Here is a 20,077-nt window from a genome sequence, read left to right as displayed (position 1 = left end):
TTTGAAACTAATTATGCTTGCTTGAAAAAAATGGCTTCCAAGGGGCGGGGCATTTTTCCTTATATGGCTATAGTAAAATCTTGTTAACACTCTAGTGGCCACATTTACTGTCCGATCTTCATGAAACTAGGTCAGATGATTCATCCTGATAATATCTTGGAAAGTTCAAAAATGATGCCGGTTGGTTGAAAAACATGGCTGCCAGGGGGCGGGGCATTTTTCCTTATATGGCTATAGTAAAACCTTGTTAACACTCTAGAGGCCACATTTATTTTTTGCGATCTTCGTGAAACTTGCTCAGAAGATTTTTCCCAATAATATCTTGTTATCTCAGGTGAGCGACTTTGGGCCTTGCAGTTAATGCCCTTTTTACTTCACCTGAGCACGTTGTGCTCATGATGAGCTTTTGTGAATGCCTTTTGTCCGTCGTGCGTTGTGCGGCTTCAACATTTGACTTGTTAACTCTCTAGAGGCCACATTTATTTTTCAATCTTCATGAAATTTGGTCAAAAGATTGGTCTCAATGATATCTTGGATGAGTTTAAAAATGGTTACGTTTGCTTGAAAAACATGGCTGCCAAGTTGCGGGGCATTTTTCCTTATATGGCTATAGTAAAATCTTGTTAACACTCTAGAGGCCACATTTATTTCTGATCTTCATGAAACTTGGTCAGATGATTCATCCCAATTATATCTTGGACGAGTTCAAAAATAATGCTGGTTATTTAAAATTCGTGGCCGCCAGGGGGCGGGTCATTTTTCCTTATATGGCTATAGTAAAACCTTGCTAACACTCTAGAGGCCACATTTATTTTCCGATCTTCATGAAGATAGCTCAGATGATTTGTCCCAATGATATCTTGGATGAGTTCAAAAATGGTAACCTTGGATTGAAGAAATGGCTGCCAAGGGGCGGGGCATTTTTCCTTATATGGCTATACAGTACACTCCACGCGTTTTCCCCAATTTCCCTCCATACTCCGCGGGTTTCGACCTGGAGGGAGATTAAGAAAATCCCGCTATACGCGGCGTTTGCATGATTTTGGACGCGGCGGTTAACGATCGGCAAAACTGATAAGCCGACGCGGCGGCCCTCGGCGTTGGCAACGCGGGGGAAACTCCGCGTTAAACGAGATAACGATCAATTTAATTTTGTTTGACTTCCTGATTTTCAAATAAAATTACATTTATTACAAGTTCATACATGTACATGTAGTATAATATTTACAATTAAAATAAACAACCAAGATAGATCGATCCCGACGTGGTTGTAGAAGTAGTTGTTGTTGTATAGAAAACTCGTTGATTTACGACACACAAAACGTCGTCTTTTAACTAATACTTACCAATTAATATAAACACAGTTTGCAACATTGTTTTTATTTTGATAATTTAATCCAAAGTTTTCATGTTAGCAGCTGATTTTCTATACTGAACATGTATACAAATGACCAAGGACCCTACAAATCTCGCAAATCTGTGTGAATTGACAGTTTGACGTAATCAAAGAAAAGCCGCTTCCTGTCTAAAGGCATAACTTACTCAAGTAAACACGTTCAACGAATGCATAAGGAATGGTTTTAATTGTCGGAACAAAGTTAATTCTCTGCTCGCTAATGCATTGATTTTCTCTTTGTTTGTAGGTTATTCCATTGATTGCTAAAAGGTGGTAACTATTGAGTTGATAATTGCATTTAATATTCACAGTTGTCTTATTGTTGCGTCGACATTCTAAACAATGTTTACCAGTAATTATGGACCAAATCGGCAGAGTGACATTCACACATGTTAATCCCTTTTGTCAAAACATCGCAGACAGCAGTCTACACAATAGGTCAGTAGACAAGCTTTGCGTGTTTTCATAACGTCAAACACTTAAAATCCAGTTCCGCCCAGATGTCTTCTTTATTCAGTTTACAGTACAATAAGTGTTAAAATAATTACTATACTAAAATACCGTAACGATAAAGATTCGGCGTGTTCGATTTGAAATTATTTTAGAGGAAATATCAACTTATTCGCGATATAATTTCGTTAATAAATACCAAAGAAACTTTTAACCGAAATCAACAAAATTCAATGTTCTCTGCGCTACAAAGTTTGTATAAAAAAATCAATACACGCACGCTTTGCAGGAGTATACATTGTACCTTGACCTTGTACATTGCAGCATAATTTTCGCACGCTTTTGTCGGGAAATATACGTGTAACTGTATATTGGAAGCATTTGTAAACGTCGTGTTAACAATTAAAAATCGTAGTGTGTTTCGGATTACTAATTATTATTCTCAATTGGAAATTTTACGGAACATTTATTCTTGTGTCATATGTGTTATGATTTAAATATTAATTTGTCAAATGTATTATATTCATTCATATTGTAGACGTACCTGTGAATTAAAAAACATGATTTTTATACCTATTAATTTTCTATACAATTATCTTTTTATACATGTACTACAGTATTTAAACAATTTATTATAACAATGTTTTTATTTTTTGGCATGCCCAGTAGCACACTGCTAACGCGGCGTTGCGCGGCGATCACCGATAAGAACGGAAAGTGTCTGCATTTACCGACTAGCCTAAAGTAATACACGCCGCGGGAATTAGCGAACGCGGCGTAACGCCGAGCGTTTTATCGAGTTCACCTCGCTCTTCCAACGCCGCGTGAACACTCGCTAGCAGAAAAAAAACCCAGAGGAAGCGCGTTTTTTGGGGAAAACGCGTGGAGTGTACTGTATGTGGCTATAGTAACATCTTGTTAACTTTCTAGTTTGCTCAATCTTCATGAAATTTGGTCAGAACATTTGTTTCCTGTGTAGTAAAGTTTGGTTTTATTATGTCAATATTATGTGAAATTAACTGTGTCATGTAATTTTTCATAACACAGAATTTTCATAGTTAAAATAACTGTTTTAGTCAATAACACTTATGATAAGCCTTTCAACATAGAGATAACTGAAAGAAAGACAACATGTACATGATTTTGCAGTATTTATGCAGTATTTATCTCCCTTGTTTAACCTGGTTCAGTAATCTATTTTTAGTTCTGCTCTGGAATTTGGGAAGATATTGATCATTGATAAATGCACTGTTCTGGGGGAAAATTGACTACTCTGCCATTGATCTCTTCTGAACTGTATAAAATAAGCTGTTTGGCTGATTTAATCACCTTTTGATGCTTTCTTAAAAAGTTAACAGCTCTTGAAAAAGGTTGGAATTTTGAAATAATTAAACTCTAAATTATTTTTAACACCAGCATCAATACATTTTGGCATTATTTCCTAAATTATTCTTATTATTTAGATTATTTTTATTTGGCATTTTAATTAGAAAGACTCTATTCTATTTCAATAACTGTAGTAAATTTTTCTTATTTTTACATTTGATTCACTGAAGTTTCCTAATCTCCATAAATATTGTTCTTCAGATTAAATTAGACCTATTTTGTAAATTAGATTTTTTAAGCACTTCTAGACTAACAATAACTTATATTTATGTCAGTTTTTTTGACAGATTTTGAATTTCTTTTTACATTCATTAAGGTGTTTGCTGTATGTTGTTCATTTTTGTAACGATACTTAGATTCTTGAGACTTGGCTTGTACCTGTTCTTAATTTACTGTCATTGTTCTTCATTTTCCGAGTTCTTGGAATAAAAATGTGTTATTTTTGTTAAAGCTGCCTTGGTTTTCACTTATAAATAAATTCTTTGAGTGTATTTAGGCGTCCCTGACTGAACACCTTTAGTTAATTGAATTACAACCAGTCAGTATATTCATCCTGACCGGAAATAAGAGTTTGTCATATAAATATTTCTGCAATACATAAATGCTTACAAAGTTACATAACTTGTAACCATCCTGTGACCGGTTCATTTGCGTAAGCGAAGGAGACCGCACTACCACACCTGGATAAGACAGTTGAGTTCTATAGTGGTTTGGATCGGTAAAAAAACATGGCTGCCAGGGGGGGGGGGGTCTTTTTCCTTATATTTATATAGTAAAAAAGCTTGTGAACACTCTAGAAGTCACATGGTTTGCCTAATCATCATGAAATTTTGTCAAAACATTAGTTATGTGGATGTCTCGGACGAGTTTGAAAATGGTCATGATCAGTGAAAAAACCTGGCCGCCAGGGAGTGGGGCAGTTTTCTTATATGTATATAGTGACAACATGTGAACAGTGTAGAAGACACATTTTTTTTCCTAATCTTCATGAAATTTGGACATATCTTGGAAGAGTTAAAAAAATGTTTCAGGTCTGTTAAAAAAACATGGCCGCCAAGGGGCCATTTGTTGTTCATTCTTCATGATACTTGGTTAGAACATTTGTGCCATTGATATCTTAGGCTGCAAAGAACAGGTCATTTCATTTTATCTCAGGTGAGCGACTTTGGGCCTTTCAGGCCCTCTTGTTTAGGAATAGCACAAAAGCTTCTGTATGTAACTCCTCTTCATTTTGAAAGTGATTTTATCAAACTTTTATAGAATAGTTATCTGGAAGTGCTAAGGTGCATATTGTCATAATGGCATGTGACATTAAATTACATAAGTACGATATTCATTTCAAGTATGGCTATTCCCATAAAAACATACCTAATTATTGGATATATTGTGTGACTGGCAGCAGTAGTGGTGTTGAAGTCTGTAATCCTGAATGACATTGTGTTTACCAAAAAAAAACTTGTTCAAGCCAATGTGATTATCCATATAGTGATTTGTATTGATTACTTATGTCAACCTGTGGGCTATCAACACCATTACAAACTTGTTGAACCGGGTGGGAGGCGTGTAATATAAAAAGACTCTAACTGCAATTTATGTCTTTTTCGACAACCGTCATTACTTAGACAAAAATGGGTCACATATGCCAAATATTTAAATTCCATAAAACAGTACCATTAAGATCATTTGACAAGGCTTTTTGCACGCACATGTTTACCAAGCGATATAGCTAATACTTTTGCTGTTTGTAGTAAAGTGATCAAAATATCAACCACATGTTAAGCAAGCTATAAATTCAGTACTTTTGCTGTATATAGAGTAGTGATGGTAATTGAAGGTACATGAGGGGCATTCCAACGAGGGACCCACGTATGCTTCAGCACCGTGAGAAAGTACGGGAACGTATGATCGCCATGTCCCCACCACCACCCACAGACAAGATCAGTCTGTCTCAGGACGGTCAGATCAGGGCAGATGAGTGGCATGACCCCTGGAGACGGTCAAACGCTAACAAGTAAGTCAGATCCAGGCTACAAGTGGCATGACCCCTGGAGACGGTCCAATGCTAACAAGTAAGTAAGATACAGGCTACGAGTGGCATGGCCCCTGGAGACGGTCCAATGCTAACAAGTAAGTCAGATCCAGGACAGAGTGGCATGACCCCTGGAGACGGTCCAATGCTAACAAGTAAGTAAGATACAGGCTACGAGTGGCATGACCCCTGGAGACGGTCCAATGCTAAAAAGTAAGTCAGATCCAGGCTACGAGTGGCATGACCCCTGGAGACGGTCCAATGCTAACAAGTAAGTCAGATCCAGGCAGACAAGTGGCATGACCCCTGGAGACGGTCCAATGCTAACAAGTAAGCTCAGGCCCCACAGTCATAAAGCTCCTTTGGGAATTCTTAATTTGAGCTGTAGTTGAGTAAAGAATTCTGCTCAAAATTTCTATTAAATTTCAAAGTTAATGCTCATGGCCTGTAGTTACAAAGCTCCCATCTCTTGGGCTGTAGTTACAAAGCTCCTGACTCATGAACTTTTGTTTCAAAGTTCCAGTCTCCTGGCCTGTAGTTACAAACAAAGCTCCTGACTCATGAACTGTTGTTACAAAGCTCCTGACTCGTGGCCTGTAGTTACAAAACTCCTGACTCATGAACAGTAGTTACAAAGCTCCTGACTTGTGGCCTGTAGTTACAAAGTTCCTGACTCATTAACTGTAGTTACAAAGCTCCTGACTTGTGGCCTGTAGTTACAAAGCTCCCGGCTCATGGCCTGTAGTTACAAAGCTGCTGACCCATGGCCTGTAGTTACAAAACTCCTGAATCGTGGCCTGTAGTTACAAAGCTTACAAAGTTCCAGACTCATGGCCTGTAGTTACAAAGTTCCTGACTCATTTAATTGTAGTTACAAAGCTCCCGACTCATGGCCTGTAGTTACAAAGCTCCTGACTCATGGACTGTAGTTACAAAGCTGACTCATGGCCTGTAGTTACAAAGCTTTGACTTGTGGCCTGTAGTTACAAAGCTCCATACTCATGGCCTGTAGTTACAAAGCTCCAGGCTTGTGGTCTGTAGTTACAAAGTTCCTGACTCATGGCCTGTAGTAACAAATTTCCTAACTCATGGCCTGTTGTTACAAAGCTCATGACTCATGGCCTGTAGTTACAAAGCTCCAGACTCATGGCCTGTAGTAACAAAGCTCCAGACACATGGCCAACAAAGCTCCAGACTCATGGCCTGTAGTTACAAAGCTGGCTCATGGCCTGCAGTTACAAAGATCCTGACTCGTGGCCTGCAGTTACAAAGCTCCTGACTCATGGCCTGCAGTTACAAAGCTCCTGTCTCCTGGCCTGTTGTTACAAAGCTCTTGACTCATGGCCTGTAGTTACAAAGCTCCAGTCTCCTGGCCTGTAGTTGCAAAGCTTCAGACTCATGGCCTGTAGTTACAAAGCTCCAGACTCATGGCCTGTAGTTACAAAGCTCCTGACTCATGGACTGTAGATACAAAGCTCCAGACTCATGCCCTGTAGTTACAAAGCTCCTGACTCATGCCCTGTAGTTACAAAGCTCCTGACTCATGGTCTGTAGTTACAAAGCTCCTGACTCATGGTCTGTTGTTACAAAGCTCCTGATTCATGGTCTGTAGTTACAAAGCTTCTGACTCATGGCCTGTAGTTACAAAGTTTCTGACTCGTGGCCTGTAGTTACAAAGTTTCTGACTCATTAACTGTAGTTACAAAGCTCCCGACTTGTGGCCTGTTCTTACAAAGCTCCCGACTCGTGGCGTGTAGTAACAAAGCTCCCAACTCATGGCCTGTAGTTGCAAAGCTGCTGACTCGTGGCCTGTAGTTAAAAAGCTCCTGACTCATGGCCTGTAGTTATAAATTCCTGACTCATGGCCTGTAGTTACAAAGCTCCTGAATCATGGCCTGTAGTTACAAAGCTCCTGACTCATGGCCTGTAGTTACAAAGCTCCTGACTCATGGCCTGTAGTTACAAAGCTCCCAACTTATGGCCTGTAGTAACAAAGCTCCTGACTTGTGGCCTGTAGTTACAAAGTTCCAGACTGGTGGCCTGTAGTTACAAAGCTCCTTACTCATGACCTGTAGTTACAAAGCTCCTAACTCCAGGCCTGTAGTTACAAAGCTCCTGACTCGTGGCCTGTAGTTACAAAGCTCCTGACTCATGGCCTGTAGTTACAAAGCTCTAGACTCGTGACCTGTAGTTACAAAGCTCCAGACTCGTAACCTGTAGTTACAAAGCTCCTGACTCATGGACTGTAGTTACAAAGCTCTTGACTCATGGTCTGTAGTTACAAAACTCCTGACTTGTGGCCTGCAGTTACAAAGTTCCTGACTCGTGGTCTGTAGTCACAAAGCTCCCGACTCATGGTCTGTAGTCACAAAGCTCCTGACTAATGGCCTGTAGTTACAAAGCTCCAGACTCGTGGCCTGTAGTCACAAAGCTCCTGACTCATGGTCTGTAGTCACAAAGCTCCAGACTCATGCCCTGTAGTTACAAAGCTCCAGACTCGTGGCCTGTAGTTACAAAGCTCCTGACTCGTGGTCTGTAGTCACAAAGCTCCTGACTCATGGTCTGTAGTTACAAAGCTCCCGACTCATGGCCTGTAGTAACAAAGTTCCAACATTATTTCTCATGGCCTTTAGTTACAAAGCTGCTGATAGTCCAATGCTAACAGGTTAGCTCAGAGCCAGCACTTACAAACCTTCTAAGGCAAATCTTAACTTAACCCTTTACCACTCCGGTACGCATTTGAATGGGTTTGAAGTCCTTTTGAAAATCACATTTAATTTAAGATCTTTCTTAATACATTCAAGTTTTAAAGGCATCATTTCAAACGGTAAGATGCTGATGAGCAGCCCACATAATTAAATTTGAATAAACTTCGAGTTCCTTGCAGGCTATTCTGGTTTTATGCTTGTTGCAAGTAGCCATTTTTACTTTGCCTCTGATCGTGAAAATTTGTGATAAAATTTTGTATTACAATTGAAGTTATCTGCTGACAAAAGGGAACAAAAATAATGATGTTAGCAATATTCATAATTTTGGAAAGTTTAATTTTAAAATACATTAACACTAAAAAAGACTTGAGGAATGTTATGAATGTTAAGATGTTTCTTCGTTTTTTTCCTGAAGGATATATGTGAATATAGATCAGTTTTACAGTTATTTGAAAAGTATCTGGTGGAATGACGTATTTCAAATAATTCAAACATCATTAAACTGTTTGATGGAAACTGTCATTGAAAGCTAGCAGTCTTCTTTATTTTGGCAATATCCATGGAATTGAATCATGTCACCTACTTTTCACTATGCATTTATCTGCAAATTGATGCCCAAAATATAGGCGCCATCAGCAAAATTGACCAGTTTCTGATGAGTTGACACATTGACTGTAACATGTTCAGTAAGCATTTATATATTTAATGTGATGTGTCAGCATTTGTATAATATTTTGTGCATGCATTAATAAGTTGACATTTATCAGTGTGTTCAATTCTTGACTAATGGTGTGTTCTGTGCAGGGGTAAGTCTCCAGAGAAGAGGAGTGGATCTGGAGGGCGAAGGCAGTCCAGGCGCTCCTACAGTTACTCATCATCATATTCCTCCAGGTACACTCTTTCTTTTGAAACTCGTCCTATAATATACACTTCAACACCGTTATTTCGAAGTCGTCGGGACCGTTACAAAAACTTCGGATTAGCGGAAATTCGAAATAAACATTTGACAGAAGACTTCTTTGATTCTGTAAAAATAAAACGCTGTGGAAGTCGCATGGTTCGGTAACAAGCGTATTTTAAAGCGTAAACAAGTCATAGCAATATATTTCCACTTTAAACAAACGGAGAAATAAAAAGATTCTTTTTAACCAGGTTTTCCGAAGGAAAAAACTGGTTATTAGATTGGCGAATGCGGGCGGGCTGGCTGGCTGGCGGGCTGGCGGAATGAGCTTGTCCGGGCCATAACTATGTCGTTCATTGTCAGATTTTAAAATCATTTGGCACATTTGTTCACCATCATTGGACGGTGTGTTGCGCGAAATAATTACGTCGATATCTCCAAGGTCAAGGTCACACTTTGAGTTCAAAGGTCAAAAATGGCCATAAATGAGCTTGTCCGAGCCATAACTATGTCGTTCATCGTCAGATTTTAAAATCATTTGTTCACCATCATTGGACGGTGTGTCGCGCAAAATAATTACGTCGATATCTCCAAGGTCAATGTCACACTTTGAGTTCAAAGGTCAAAAATGGCCATAAATGAGCTTGTCCTGGCCATAACTATGTCATTCATTGTGAGATTTTAAAATCATTTGGCACATTTGTTCACCATCATGGGACGGTGAGTCCCACGAAAGAATCACGTCAATATCTCCAATGTCAAGGTCGCCACGACTAAAAATAGATTTAAAAAAAAAAAAAAACTTACAAAGGGGGTTAATTTTTTTTGGTCATTTCAAAAGTTCAGTTTGAGTTTTCTCCCTTTATCAGATTTTTTTTTCACAATGAAAACCTGGTTTTGTGACAATTTTGTCCCTTGTTCTTGTTTTTATTTTTGTCTTATTACAAAACATATACAATATAACGAATAGCACAAATTATCAGACATACAAACATATGAATACATTTTCGGAAATGAATTAACTTTTTTTTAACTAATACGCGATGTCTCTCTGAACACCAGCTTTCGCACAGACGACAAAGGTGTAATTATCGGCTTTTGACGTGCCACGACAAGGTGTGAAAATACGCTCAGTATTTTGCAGTTTTGACTTCGGATTAACGATTGATAATAAGGTGCGAATTATAGTGTTTGGACCGACTGAATCACTTCGAAATAACGATTTCTTCGGTTTAACGAAGTTCGGATTAACAATAAAATTTTGTATTAAACAAAGAAGAATCAAAATCGGGACCCGAAAAATACTTCGAAATAACGGTGACTTCGGATTATAGGTGTTCGAAATAACGGTGTTGAAGTGTATGTGAATTAATTAATCAAATGATGTAGTTCAGTTTACTAGAAGTAGTTTTTATGCCCCCTGTAGGGTGGCATATAGCATTTGAACTGCCTGTCCATCCGTCCGTCAGACCGTCCAAAACTTTAACATTGGTCATAACCTTTGCAATATTGAAGATAGCAACTATGATATTTGACATGCATGTGTATCTCATGGAGCTGCACATTTTGAGTGGTGAAAGGTCAAAGTTAAGGTCATCCATCAAGGTCAAAAGTAAAAAAAATACAATCCAAGAGAAGTAAGAAGCTTTAAAAGGGAGATAATTTCTTAACCTGCAAAATGATATATTGAAATTTTATTTCAAAGCGGCGCAATAGGGGTCATTGTGTTTCTGACAAACACATCTCTTGTTCTCTGTGTGAAAAGTTTTCCAGACAAGTGTCTTCGAAAGTGAAACCACAATCCTGTAATACATGGTTGTTGTTGTCAAATGACTCAAGCGATTTAGCTAGTGGTGAAGGAGGGTAATACAGTGTTGTCTCCACCAAATGAGTCAAGCAGTTTTCAAAGTGATACATAAGTTCAAGTGATGCAGCTATCGCAATAGTAGTGAGAAACATGTTAGGAAAATTTAAAACAATTTATTTCTATCTCAATTTAAGCACTTCATCATTCATTGTATTGGCTGGTGTGTGATGTTAACAGTCTTAATTTTAATATCATAAATACGTTACCTGTTATCTCTAGCTTACCCCTTTCCAAGGGAGTTATTTCATCCTGAAAATATTCAAGTGCTGGGAATCGTCCACCTCTATAAGAATCCAAATCAGGTTAAACATAGTACAATGCAACCTAACAGGAAATCAAGAACCACAACTCATCTTTCCTTTCCGGATAAAACCATGTGCACGCCTATTTTAGGCTCAGGACTTATGTGTTCTTTTCACTGTGTTTTTGGCGGAGTTTAAAAGGATAAAGTTTATTTATCTTTTATTTGTATCATTCGGTTTATATTTCTATACTTTTTGTTGCAGTAATTGTCATATTTCTGCTTTTGCTGGGTTTCTTTGTTTGCATCGTCGCTCATGTACATGACGTCATGAGCACGTGAACCACGAGGAATTCGTGCCTATTCCCCAATAAGTAATTGGGGTCAATTGGACAGCGTTCTTTGTGTTTACATTTTGTGGTTTAACTTTTTATTTGAATTTATAATCATTAATTTGTCTTTTGTAGGTTCTTTCTGTTTCTTTTATTTCAGAATGAACTTACAAGATAGAGGTTCTTGTGGTCATATCAAAGCAAGGTGGGATTCCCACGATACTTGCTTGGCATGTACCGGTTGCACATTTAATAACAAATGTGCGGTTTGCGATTTGTGGGCTTACGACGTATGGACAAAAGCAGGTCGCCGGAGGACGTCGATCAGCCGCAAACGCAACGAACCTCCATCCGACGTTGATTACCCGGTGACTCCACTGGTCAAGGATGACCAGCGGTTTTGTCAGTCACTGGGTACCGGGCAAGATGGTGTTGTTGTCAGTCGATCGTCATCAGATCTTATGACTCACACCATGCATACCGGCGACATTGATCATGGAACGACTGGATCAATGTCAGACCACATGGCAGCCGCCATTCTACGGTCTTTGTCCGGTGACGTAACCGGTCATAATATGACCGGCCGGTCACCGGTCCGGTCACCGGTCATGTCACCGGTCCGGTCATGTCACCGGTCCGGTCACCGGTCCAGTCCGGTCCGGTCATTGATGTCCGGTCACCGGTCCGGTCCGGTCACCGGTCAACAGTCATCAGTTGGGCCTGCCACCGATAACACCAATCGCCGGTCAAGAAGAACTCGGTCTTCATCATCGGCGTATTCTTCTACATCCGATTCGTCGTCGAATACATCGTCTTCATCAAGGAGTGGACATCGGACACGCTCTTCTTCGTCGAGCAGTTATCATCGTCGCGGCGCTCATAAGCGATCACGTCGTCACTCACGGAGACGGTATTCCAAAAAATCTCGATCTCATCGCAGCCGATCCACATCTCGACAGCGCAGCCGATCCAGATCTCGACATTGCAGGAAACGAGGACGTCGGCATCGTTCACGTAGACAGCATCGGACTTAACCATACGTATAGTCGTTCACCATCGTGTTCCATTATGGAATCGCATGTTTCCATGCCAAATGTGTCGGTTCCAACGTTGACTGCCACACGTATTGCATCTTCAGGAGCTCATCTCACTACTACGGCGTCAGTGTCAACACCACGGGTATCATCTACAGTATCTAGTCGTGTACCCCCTACAGCTACCCTGTCGAATCCTGATACACTATGGATACAGAATTCGGCGGGACATTTTGTACCGGTCAATGCTGATAATTTACCTTCTTCCGGTTTACATTATCAGTTTACTTACGTCGGGGATGATCATTCGCTGTTACCAGACAATTACAATCCGGTACAAGATATTCTCACTTCTGTTCCTGCTGATTCTATACAAACCGCTGGTGTTGTAGAGAGTGAGGCTGATTCAGATGCAGAATCTAATGTTGAGACGGATCAATATTTAGCTCCGATTGGTCAGATCTATGAACTGATGTTTCGTACTCTTGGTGAAGATTACTGTCCAAGACCTGCTGAACTGTCTTCAAATGCGACGATTTCTGTGACAGAACAACTTTTAATGTCATAAATACTGACCTGTTATCGTATGCTTATACTTTCCAAGGGGAAATAACTCATCCGGAATTTTAACTGGGAATCCGCCACCTCAATACCGTAATACAGGCCAGGTTAAACATAGTGCAATGCAACCTAGCCAAAAATTGGTAACCAACCCTCAATATTCTTTCCGGATCAACCAGGTGTATACGTGTCTTTTACGGCTCTGAATTAAAATATTGTTTTTCACTTGGTTGATTGGGGTTTTGAATAGATAAATTGTGTTATTTATCTTTTTATTTCTCATTCGGATTAATTTGTGTGGATTTAATGGATTTTGTTTCATTTGTAAAAGGTAAGCCATGCTTGTTTTTATCGAACAATGGTTTATTTCTACCATGCTGGGTGTTTTCAGGCGCAAACGACCACGTGCCAAACGTGCTCTTCTAATACATTGCTAGAACGTGCAAAGCATGTTCTTCTAATGTGTTACGAGATCGTGCAAAGCGTGTTTTTCTATTGACAGATTGTTTATCATTTGCCATTGTGTGCAATAATGATTTTAACGTTCCGTATGACAATCTAATTGATCGTCATTTTATTTTTCATCTGTTTTGAATTAAACTTTTGTTTAATTTATGATCTACGGCAGTATTATTATAATTTTCATTATGGTCAAATAATGATTTTATGTGCCATATGATAATCTGGTCTGTGACCAGTTTATGATTGAATATGCTTTGCTCTTGTTTTTCATATATTCGACTACATGATGGTCGCAGAAACAAGAGTGGATAAATACCCGGTGACTTCGCAGATCATGGATGATAGTTGCAGTATCAGTCACCGGGTATCGGGCACGATCGCGACCGTACTATGCTAAGTCTCTTAGACAGTCGGTCAACATCAGACCATATGGCGACACCCGTCAGCTGGTCTTTGCCCGATGGCATTGGTCAAGGACATCGACCAATGCTGGACCATTTGGCATCCGCCATACGGTCATTATCCGGTGACAACACTGGTCATGATATGACCGGTACGTCACCGGGGACGTTGATCACGGACCATTGATCGACGTCTGACCGGCCGGTCCGGTCACCGGTCATGTCACCGGTCCGGTCCGGTCATTGATCACCGGTCCGGTCCGGTCACCGGTCCGGTCATTGATCACCGGTCATGTCACCGGTCCGGTCCGGTCATTGATCACTGGTCCGGTCACCGGTCATGTCACCGGTCATGTCACCGGTCCGGTCATGTCAACGGTCCGGTCACCGGTCCGGTCATTGATCCCCGCTCCGGTCAACGGTCAACAGTCATCAGTTAGGCCTGCCACCGATAACACCAGTCACCGGTCAAGAAGAAGAACTCGGTCTTCTTCATTGAATTATTCTCCTATTCTTCGTTGAATACATGGTCTTCATCAAGGATTAGACATCGGACACGCTCTTCTTCGTCGAGCAGTTCTCATCGTCGCGGCTCTCGTAAGCGATCACGTCGTCACTCACGGAGACGTTATTCTAGAAGATCTCGGTCTCATCGCAGCCGATCCACATCTCGGCCGATCCAAATCTCGACATCGCAGGAAACGAGGACGTCGTCAACCTTCACGTAGACATCAGCGGACTGCATTGAGCACCACTGGATATTTATCGAACATACCTCTCCTTCATTGAGCAGTTCTCGGCGTTGATACGCTCGTAAGCGATCATGTCAATGCTCACGGAGACAATATTGTAGAAGACAATATTTCCAGCGTAGCCAAACAATATTTCGGCATCGAAGTTATATGGATGTCGCCACTTCTCACGTAGGCGTTAATGAACCTACTGGTCATATCGACGTTCTCCATTTTATTCCTTTAGGAATATCATGTCTCCATTCCACGTGTGATGGTTCTTCTTATGGCATCCACACATGTTGCAGTCACCGAGCCGTAGTTGTATACGAACACAAGTTTGTTTAACATTCAGGCTTCGGGATAAGCTGTTCTTTTCTCCACTACGATTACAAGGACACTTATGCCTATTAATACTGATAATCTACCGTTGTTTTCCGGTTAACATTATCAGATGACTTCGTGGATGGTCATTCTTCTGCACCAGATATTTCCATTCTGACGCAGTTATATTATTCCGGTCCCGATCACCGGACATCGGTCACCATTCATCGGTCATATCACCGATCACTGATCACCGGTCAGAATAAGTGATGTCTCATCGCCATCGGATTGGATTTTTTTGGCATGATCTTCTTTTCCGAGCAGTGCTTGACATTGATAACAGACCATATGGATTCCACCAATTTTCGGTCTTTAACTGGTAACGTCACCGGTCATATTATGACTGGTCCGTTCACCGGGCTACAGTTACCGGTCATTGACCGGTCCGGTTCGGTCACCACTTACCAATTACCGGTATTCCACTGTGTTTTCATCGGTCAATTTTTAGTATCACGGGTATCGTCTACATTACATAGTTGTATACCCCTGGCTATGATTGTATTGAATACTATATTTTATGGATTCAACAATCTACATGACTTTTTGTGTTTTTCAATACTGATGTTCTACTGGCGACGGTTACCAAATCATGCTATATCTGTTATTTGTACTTCTATCTCAACCGGCTACATGCAGACTACTGGTCTTGCAGATAGATCGGCTGAAGTGGGCTCGGAGACTAGCATTGAGGTCGAACATTACTATTTGACCTCTATTAATTTATGTTCGAGACCCGAAGGATGAATTGTTTTAACCGCCTTTACCTGTCGGCTACAGACTTTGCAGTCAGTGTCACGGAACAGTTAGGACACATTAATGACGCTAGCAGGATTAGCAAGACGACATTTGTATCGACTTCTGCTTTTCTATTGCTCCTACGGCAGTGCATATTTTCAAGCTACTGGAATCATCAAGAGTTCTGATACATAGGATTGCCTATCAGATTGACGGCTACAGTCTTGTAGATGGCTTAGGACCTATTGAACTCAGATCTTAGATCCTAGGATCTGGAGGGACCTCATCTTAAAGTTATTCTTCTATTACACTTCTGGCCATAACAGGCCGTCTTCCTATAACTGGTCGTATTCCTTTCGGAATTCGTCCAGGTTAGAAGTCTTGAAGTAAATGGATTAATCAAGTCAGAATTTAAGACTTCCATGCATTCTACCGGCAAGCGTGGACCCGCTTAAGGTTACCCCTAGGGTTTACACCTTTTTCTGCCATCACACCTCCGATTCCGGAGGTACCACTATCAATCATATTTCCGTACTTCGCAAATCGATGACTTCGCGACCTGTATTATCCAGGATTTTAAAGGCGCCTGTTATTGGTTCAAGAAGAGGCTATATTCTGTAGATAGGTCATAAACTTATAAGTGTTAAACACTGTCCTATTCTACCAATTTTCAAGTGTGTTTGGAGTGGGAAAGTTCGGCTTGCCGTGGTTTCTTTGCCCACCCATCCTTGACAAATGGTTCCGGTCACCGGTCGGTATTTACCGATCCGGTCACCGGTCCTTCTGCTGAGACGTCTTTTCTTACGTCCGTTTCAGCTTTATTTTTAAGATAATTGTATTAATCTCGGGATTATTTAATGACACAGATTTCCATCTTTTTGTCATTATTTACCACTATTCAGTGATGTCTAGACTAGAAGATTATCTTGGCAAGAATATAGTTTATTCTACCACAACCTTCCTTACATCTTATACAGATGTGAGCAGATAAGGTTATGGACGATCACATAGAACAACGTATCTTGATTTTCTCAATTATGTGGTATCCTAACGAATATCACCTGCACATCTACATCTTGAAAAGCGAAAATTCTTTTTAGCTGTTTTTCATTTACAACACATTTTCACGATTCCTTTGTGATGGTTTCAACTATCACACATCGGTCATGGTTTACTTACAGACACGGAGGTGATCATATTATCACTCCTTGTAACTGGAAATCAGGAACTTATTCGTTCTTTGCAAGAACAACAAATTTTCTCTATCGTCTTTCTCATACCAGTTCTTCTCAACGCCCTGTTGGACCTTTTGTCCTGCAGTTCTTTCTTTCGAATTATTTTTCCGTTGGGTTCAATAATGTAATTGCGCATGCGCGGCAGTGAAGTTGCAGACGAGTTGCATGGTGTACATAGTATATCAAAGAATGTTGTTTATCATCAAACGCTAGTTATTAGCGTTATGCGATCGTATATCGCAGTGTATACCGGTATGCTGAACAACGTCAACAATGCAGTTCACAGAAATCGATCCAGCAGGGTGTGCGATTGTTATACATTCGTCCATTGACATAAACTGGAATATCTTGCCTTCTTGGTGAGTTTTTTCAATAACTGAGTTTTTGCCATAATTTCATGAAATATACTTAATGAACCATGGGATTATGGTTCTACGACCTTTTAAGTCTCCTGTACAATTATTTTCAGGAAACTTCTTCACAGGTCAAATATCATATCTCACTGAGACATATTTTTACTGATCCAAACATGTGCCACTTCATGTCTGGCCATTAATAACTTTTAGTTATCTCTACAGAAGAACGTTTTTTCTGTTAGAGTTTCAATCCTTGTTACTTGTGCAAGGATAATTCCATCAGAACTGTATAAAGGTTCTATGGAAATGCATTTTTTTACTGGGTAATTGAGAGCATAGTTATTACCTTAATCACTCTGCTAGATACATAGAGGTTTTTCTCATCTTTTTCTTGATGATAAGAAATTTGTTCTTTTCTTCATCAAAGGATAGAGATTATGCTTTCGTATACCTTGTTTTGTGTAAGTCATCGCAACTCTGTGCTGTCTTACCTATTTTGGAACTGATCCAAACTATGGAACGTCAACACTATGTTTTTCGTTCCTTTACCTTCTTAAGCGGTTTTGACTTGTGTAACATGTTGGGATGCTTAATGAGCTCCTTATGAACCTTTTTCATCAGGCTTATTAACAGTTCCAATATAATTTTAAGACGGTTTTCCTTCTTATTATGGCTTTTACGATACGGAGAAGTGAAATTCATGCTTTTTCTGTTGAATACGACCAATTCCAGTTGGATCTATTGTCGTTTTCACTTTGTTGTGTCAGCCAGGATTCCTTGCTTAATATCAAGTCCTCTATATGGCTTCTACCTTCAAGTTTCCAAGTTTTCTTAAACTGGTAGTCATGAAGATTAGGATAAACTTCTTTGAGCAATCAGGGCTTTGAAGTTCTATCTCAGCAGTGTTAGTCAGAAGTCCATTCGAGGTTCTCAAAGACACTCTTCATTTCCCAAAAAAAGGGGGGGGGAGATGTGTCTGCGGCTTCTATTTCTCGGGGTTAGACCTCGACTAAGGAAAGTTAATCTTATCCTATCTAAGGATTCATTCCTTTTTAGGATCTGACCGCATGAATTAAGAGCTCTGTCTGTTTTGTGGGCATATATTAATCACACCCCACTTTTTGACGTGCTCTAAGCTGTTTACTGGAGGAATCCGACCACCTTGTCATCTTTTTATCTTCGTTTTCTGAAGTGCCAACAATACAATTTGTATACGTTTGGGCTTGTTGTGGTTTCACTAACGGTAGTGTCTTCTTTACGACATAGACATATTACTCTGTCCGAGAAGTCATAATTAATACCGTTTTAACGAAGATTACTTGATATCATTAGCTGATAACCCTGTTTATGGGTTCTACTGTGTTGGGAAAATATATACGAACCTTCCCACCGCAGCTGCAAAATCAGCATACGATAACAGGTCAGTATTTATGACATTAAAACAAATTTTTTAAATAAAATTCATTTTAATTATTAAATACTTACCTGTTATCGGTAAGTCCCACCTCCCACCCCGCTATTCGATTAATATTTTTGTATATATATTGAAAGAATATTGAGGGTTGGTTACCGATTTTTGGCTAGGTTGCATTGCACTATGTTTAACCTGGCCTGTATTACGGTATTGAGGTGGCGGATTCCCAGTTAAAATTCCGGATGAGTTATTTCCCCTTGGAAAGTATAAGCATACGATAACAGGTAAGTATTTAATAATTAAAATGAATTTTATTTAAAAAATTTGTTTTTCGTACATTTGATCCCAACAGGGTTATTAAGTCGACGGCTCGTCCTGACCCACGACTTCCCATTGGTTCTACTGTTCTATCTGTTCTTCAATCATTGGAATCAGCTAATAAGACTATTCCAAAACGAGGAGAAACATGGAAAATTCCTAAGGAACTAGCTGATCCAAAACACCAGGAAGGTAGTAAAAGTTACAAACCTCCTGTACCACATGCAACATCTGGGTTGGATTTTTCAAAACTTCCGGTTCCAGATCCGGACATAAGCAAGCTATCTCTTGTAATGCCAAGTGGTTCCAATTCAGTTTCTGTTCCGTTTTCAATGTTGGAAACTTGGGAAATGAGGGAACGTAGATCATTAGGTTTGACTAACCAAATTGACTTCATGCTAGCGACAATTTTACAAATGGTGTGTGATTGGTCGGAATCTGTTCCGGAGGAACTCCGTGATTTGTTAATTCATCTCTCACGGACCACACTGGCCTTATCTCACACTTCTGCTTCTTCAATGTCCGAGATGCTAAGGATTCGTAGAGATCTTATCCTTACTTCTTTACCTAAAGATTTTCTGTTGGAACCTGGTATGAACTCGCTCAGAACAGCTCCTCTCACATCAGGGTTTCTTTTTGGTGGAAGGATACAAGAAGCAATCACAGCTGACAAGGATGACCAACTTCATGCTTCTTTAGCTAGAAACAACTCTGGACAACGCCAAGGGGTCTTTAAGCATCCTGCTTCTAGGCCACCAGCAGTTCCAGCATTTAAGACGGCTAAGAGAAATAACCTTTTCTCTAAAAAGCCTTCTTTTAATCCACGGTCAGGTCCTAATAGGCAGTCTTCCTATAACAGACCTTCTTTGTCACACAAGTCTTCTAATAAAGATTCTGGGAAAAAGGGCAAACCCAAGCCGGTACAGAGGAATTTCAAACCTTCTACCGGCAGGGGCGCACCTCCTGCTTATCAGCCCTAGGTCCCTTCCCTTTCTACCGCCACAACCTCTGATGCCGGAAATACCAGTCGGGGCCAGACTTTTCCACTTCTCAAATCGATGGCTTCAAATTACTTCAGACGCATGGGTTCATTCTCTTGTGACAAAAGGCCTGACTTTTCAATTCGAAAAAAGGCC

The 20,077-nt window shown here is 40.2% G+C and overlaps 1 protein-coding gene across 6 annotated transcripts in view; it reads left to right on the top strand.

Annotated features, from left to right (window-relative positions):
* The window catches only part of LOC127843910 (zinc finger CCCH domain-containing protein 18-like), an 88,187-nt gene that overhangs the window by 40,714 nt on the left and 27,396 nt on the right, over positions 1-20,077 (top strand). For all 6 annotated transcript variants that reach the window (XM_052373800.1, XM_052373804.1, XM_052373805.1 and 3 more), the window contains exons 11-12: positions 5,067-5,243; positions 8,774-8,860. In XM_052373800.1, the coding sequence (XP_052229760.1) occupies positions 5,067-5,243; positions 8,774-8,860 (264 nt within the window). The remainder of the gene's footprint in view (positions 1-5,066; positions 5,244-8,773; positions 8,861-20,077) is intronic.

Source organism: Dreissena polymorpha, chromosome 9, assembly GCF_020536995.1.
Source record: "Dreissena polymorpha isolate Duluth1 chromosome 9, UMN_Dpol_1.0, whole genome shotgun sequence".
In the NCBI taxonomy this organism is placed as follows: domain Eukaryota; kingdom Metazoa; phylum Mollusca; class Bivalvia; order Myida; family Dreissenidae; genus Dreissena; species Dreissena polymorpha.
Note: the sequence above shows the minus strand (reverse complement) of the source record. Positions and strands in the feature narration are given on the sequence as shown.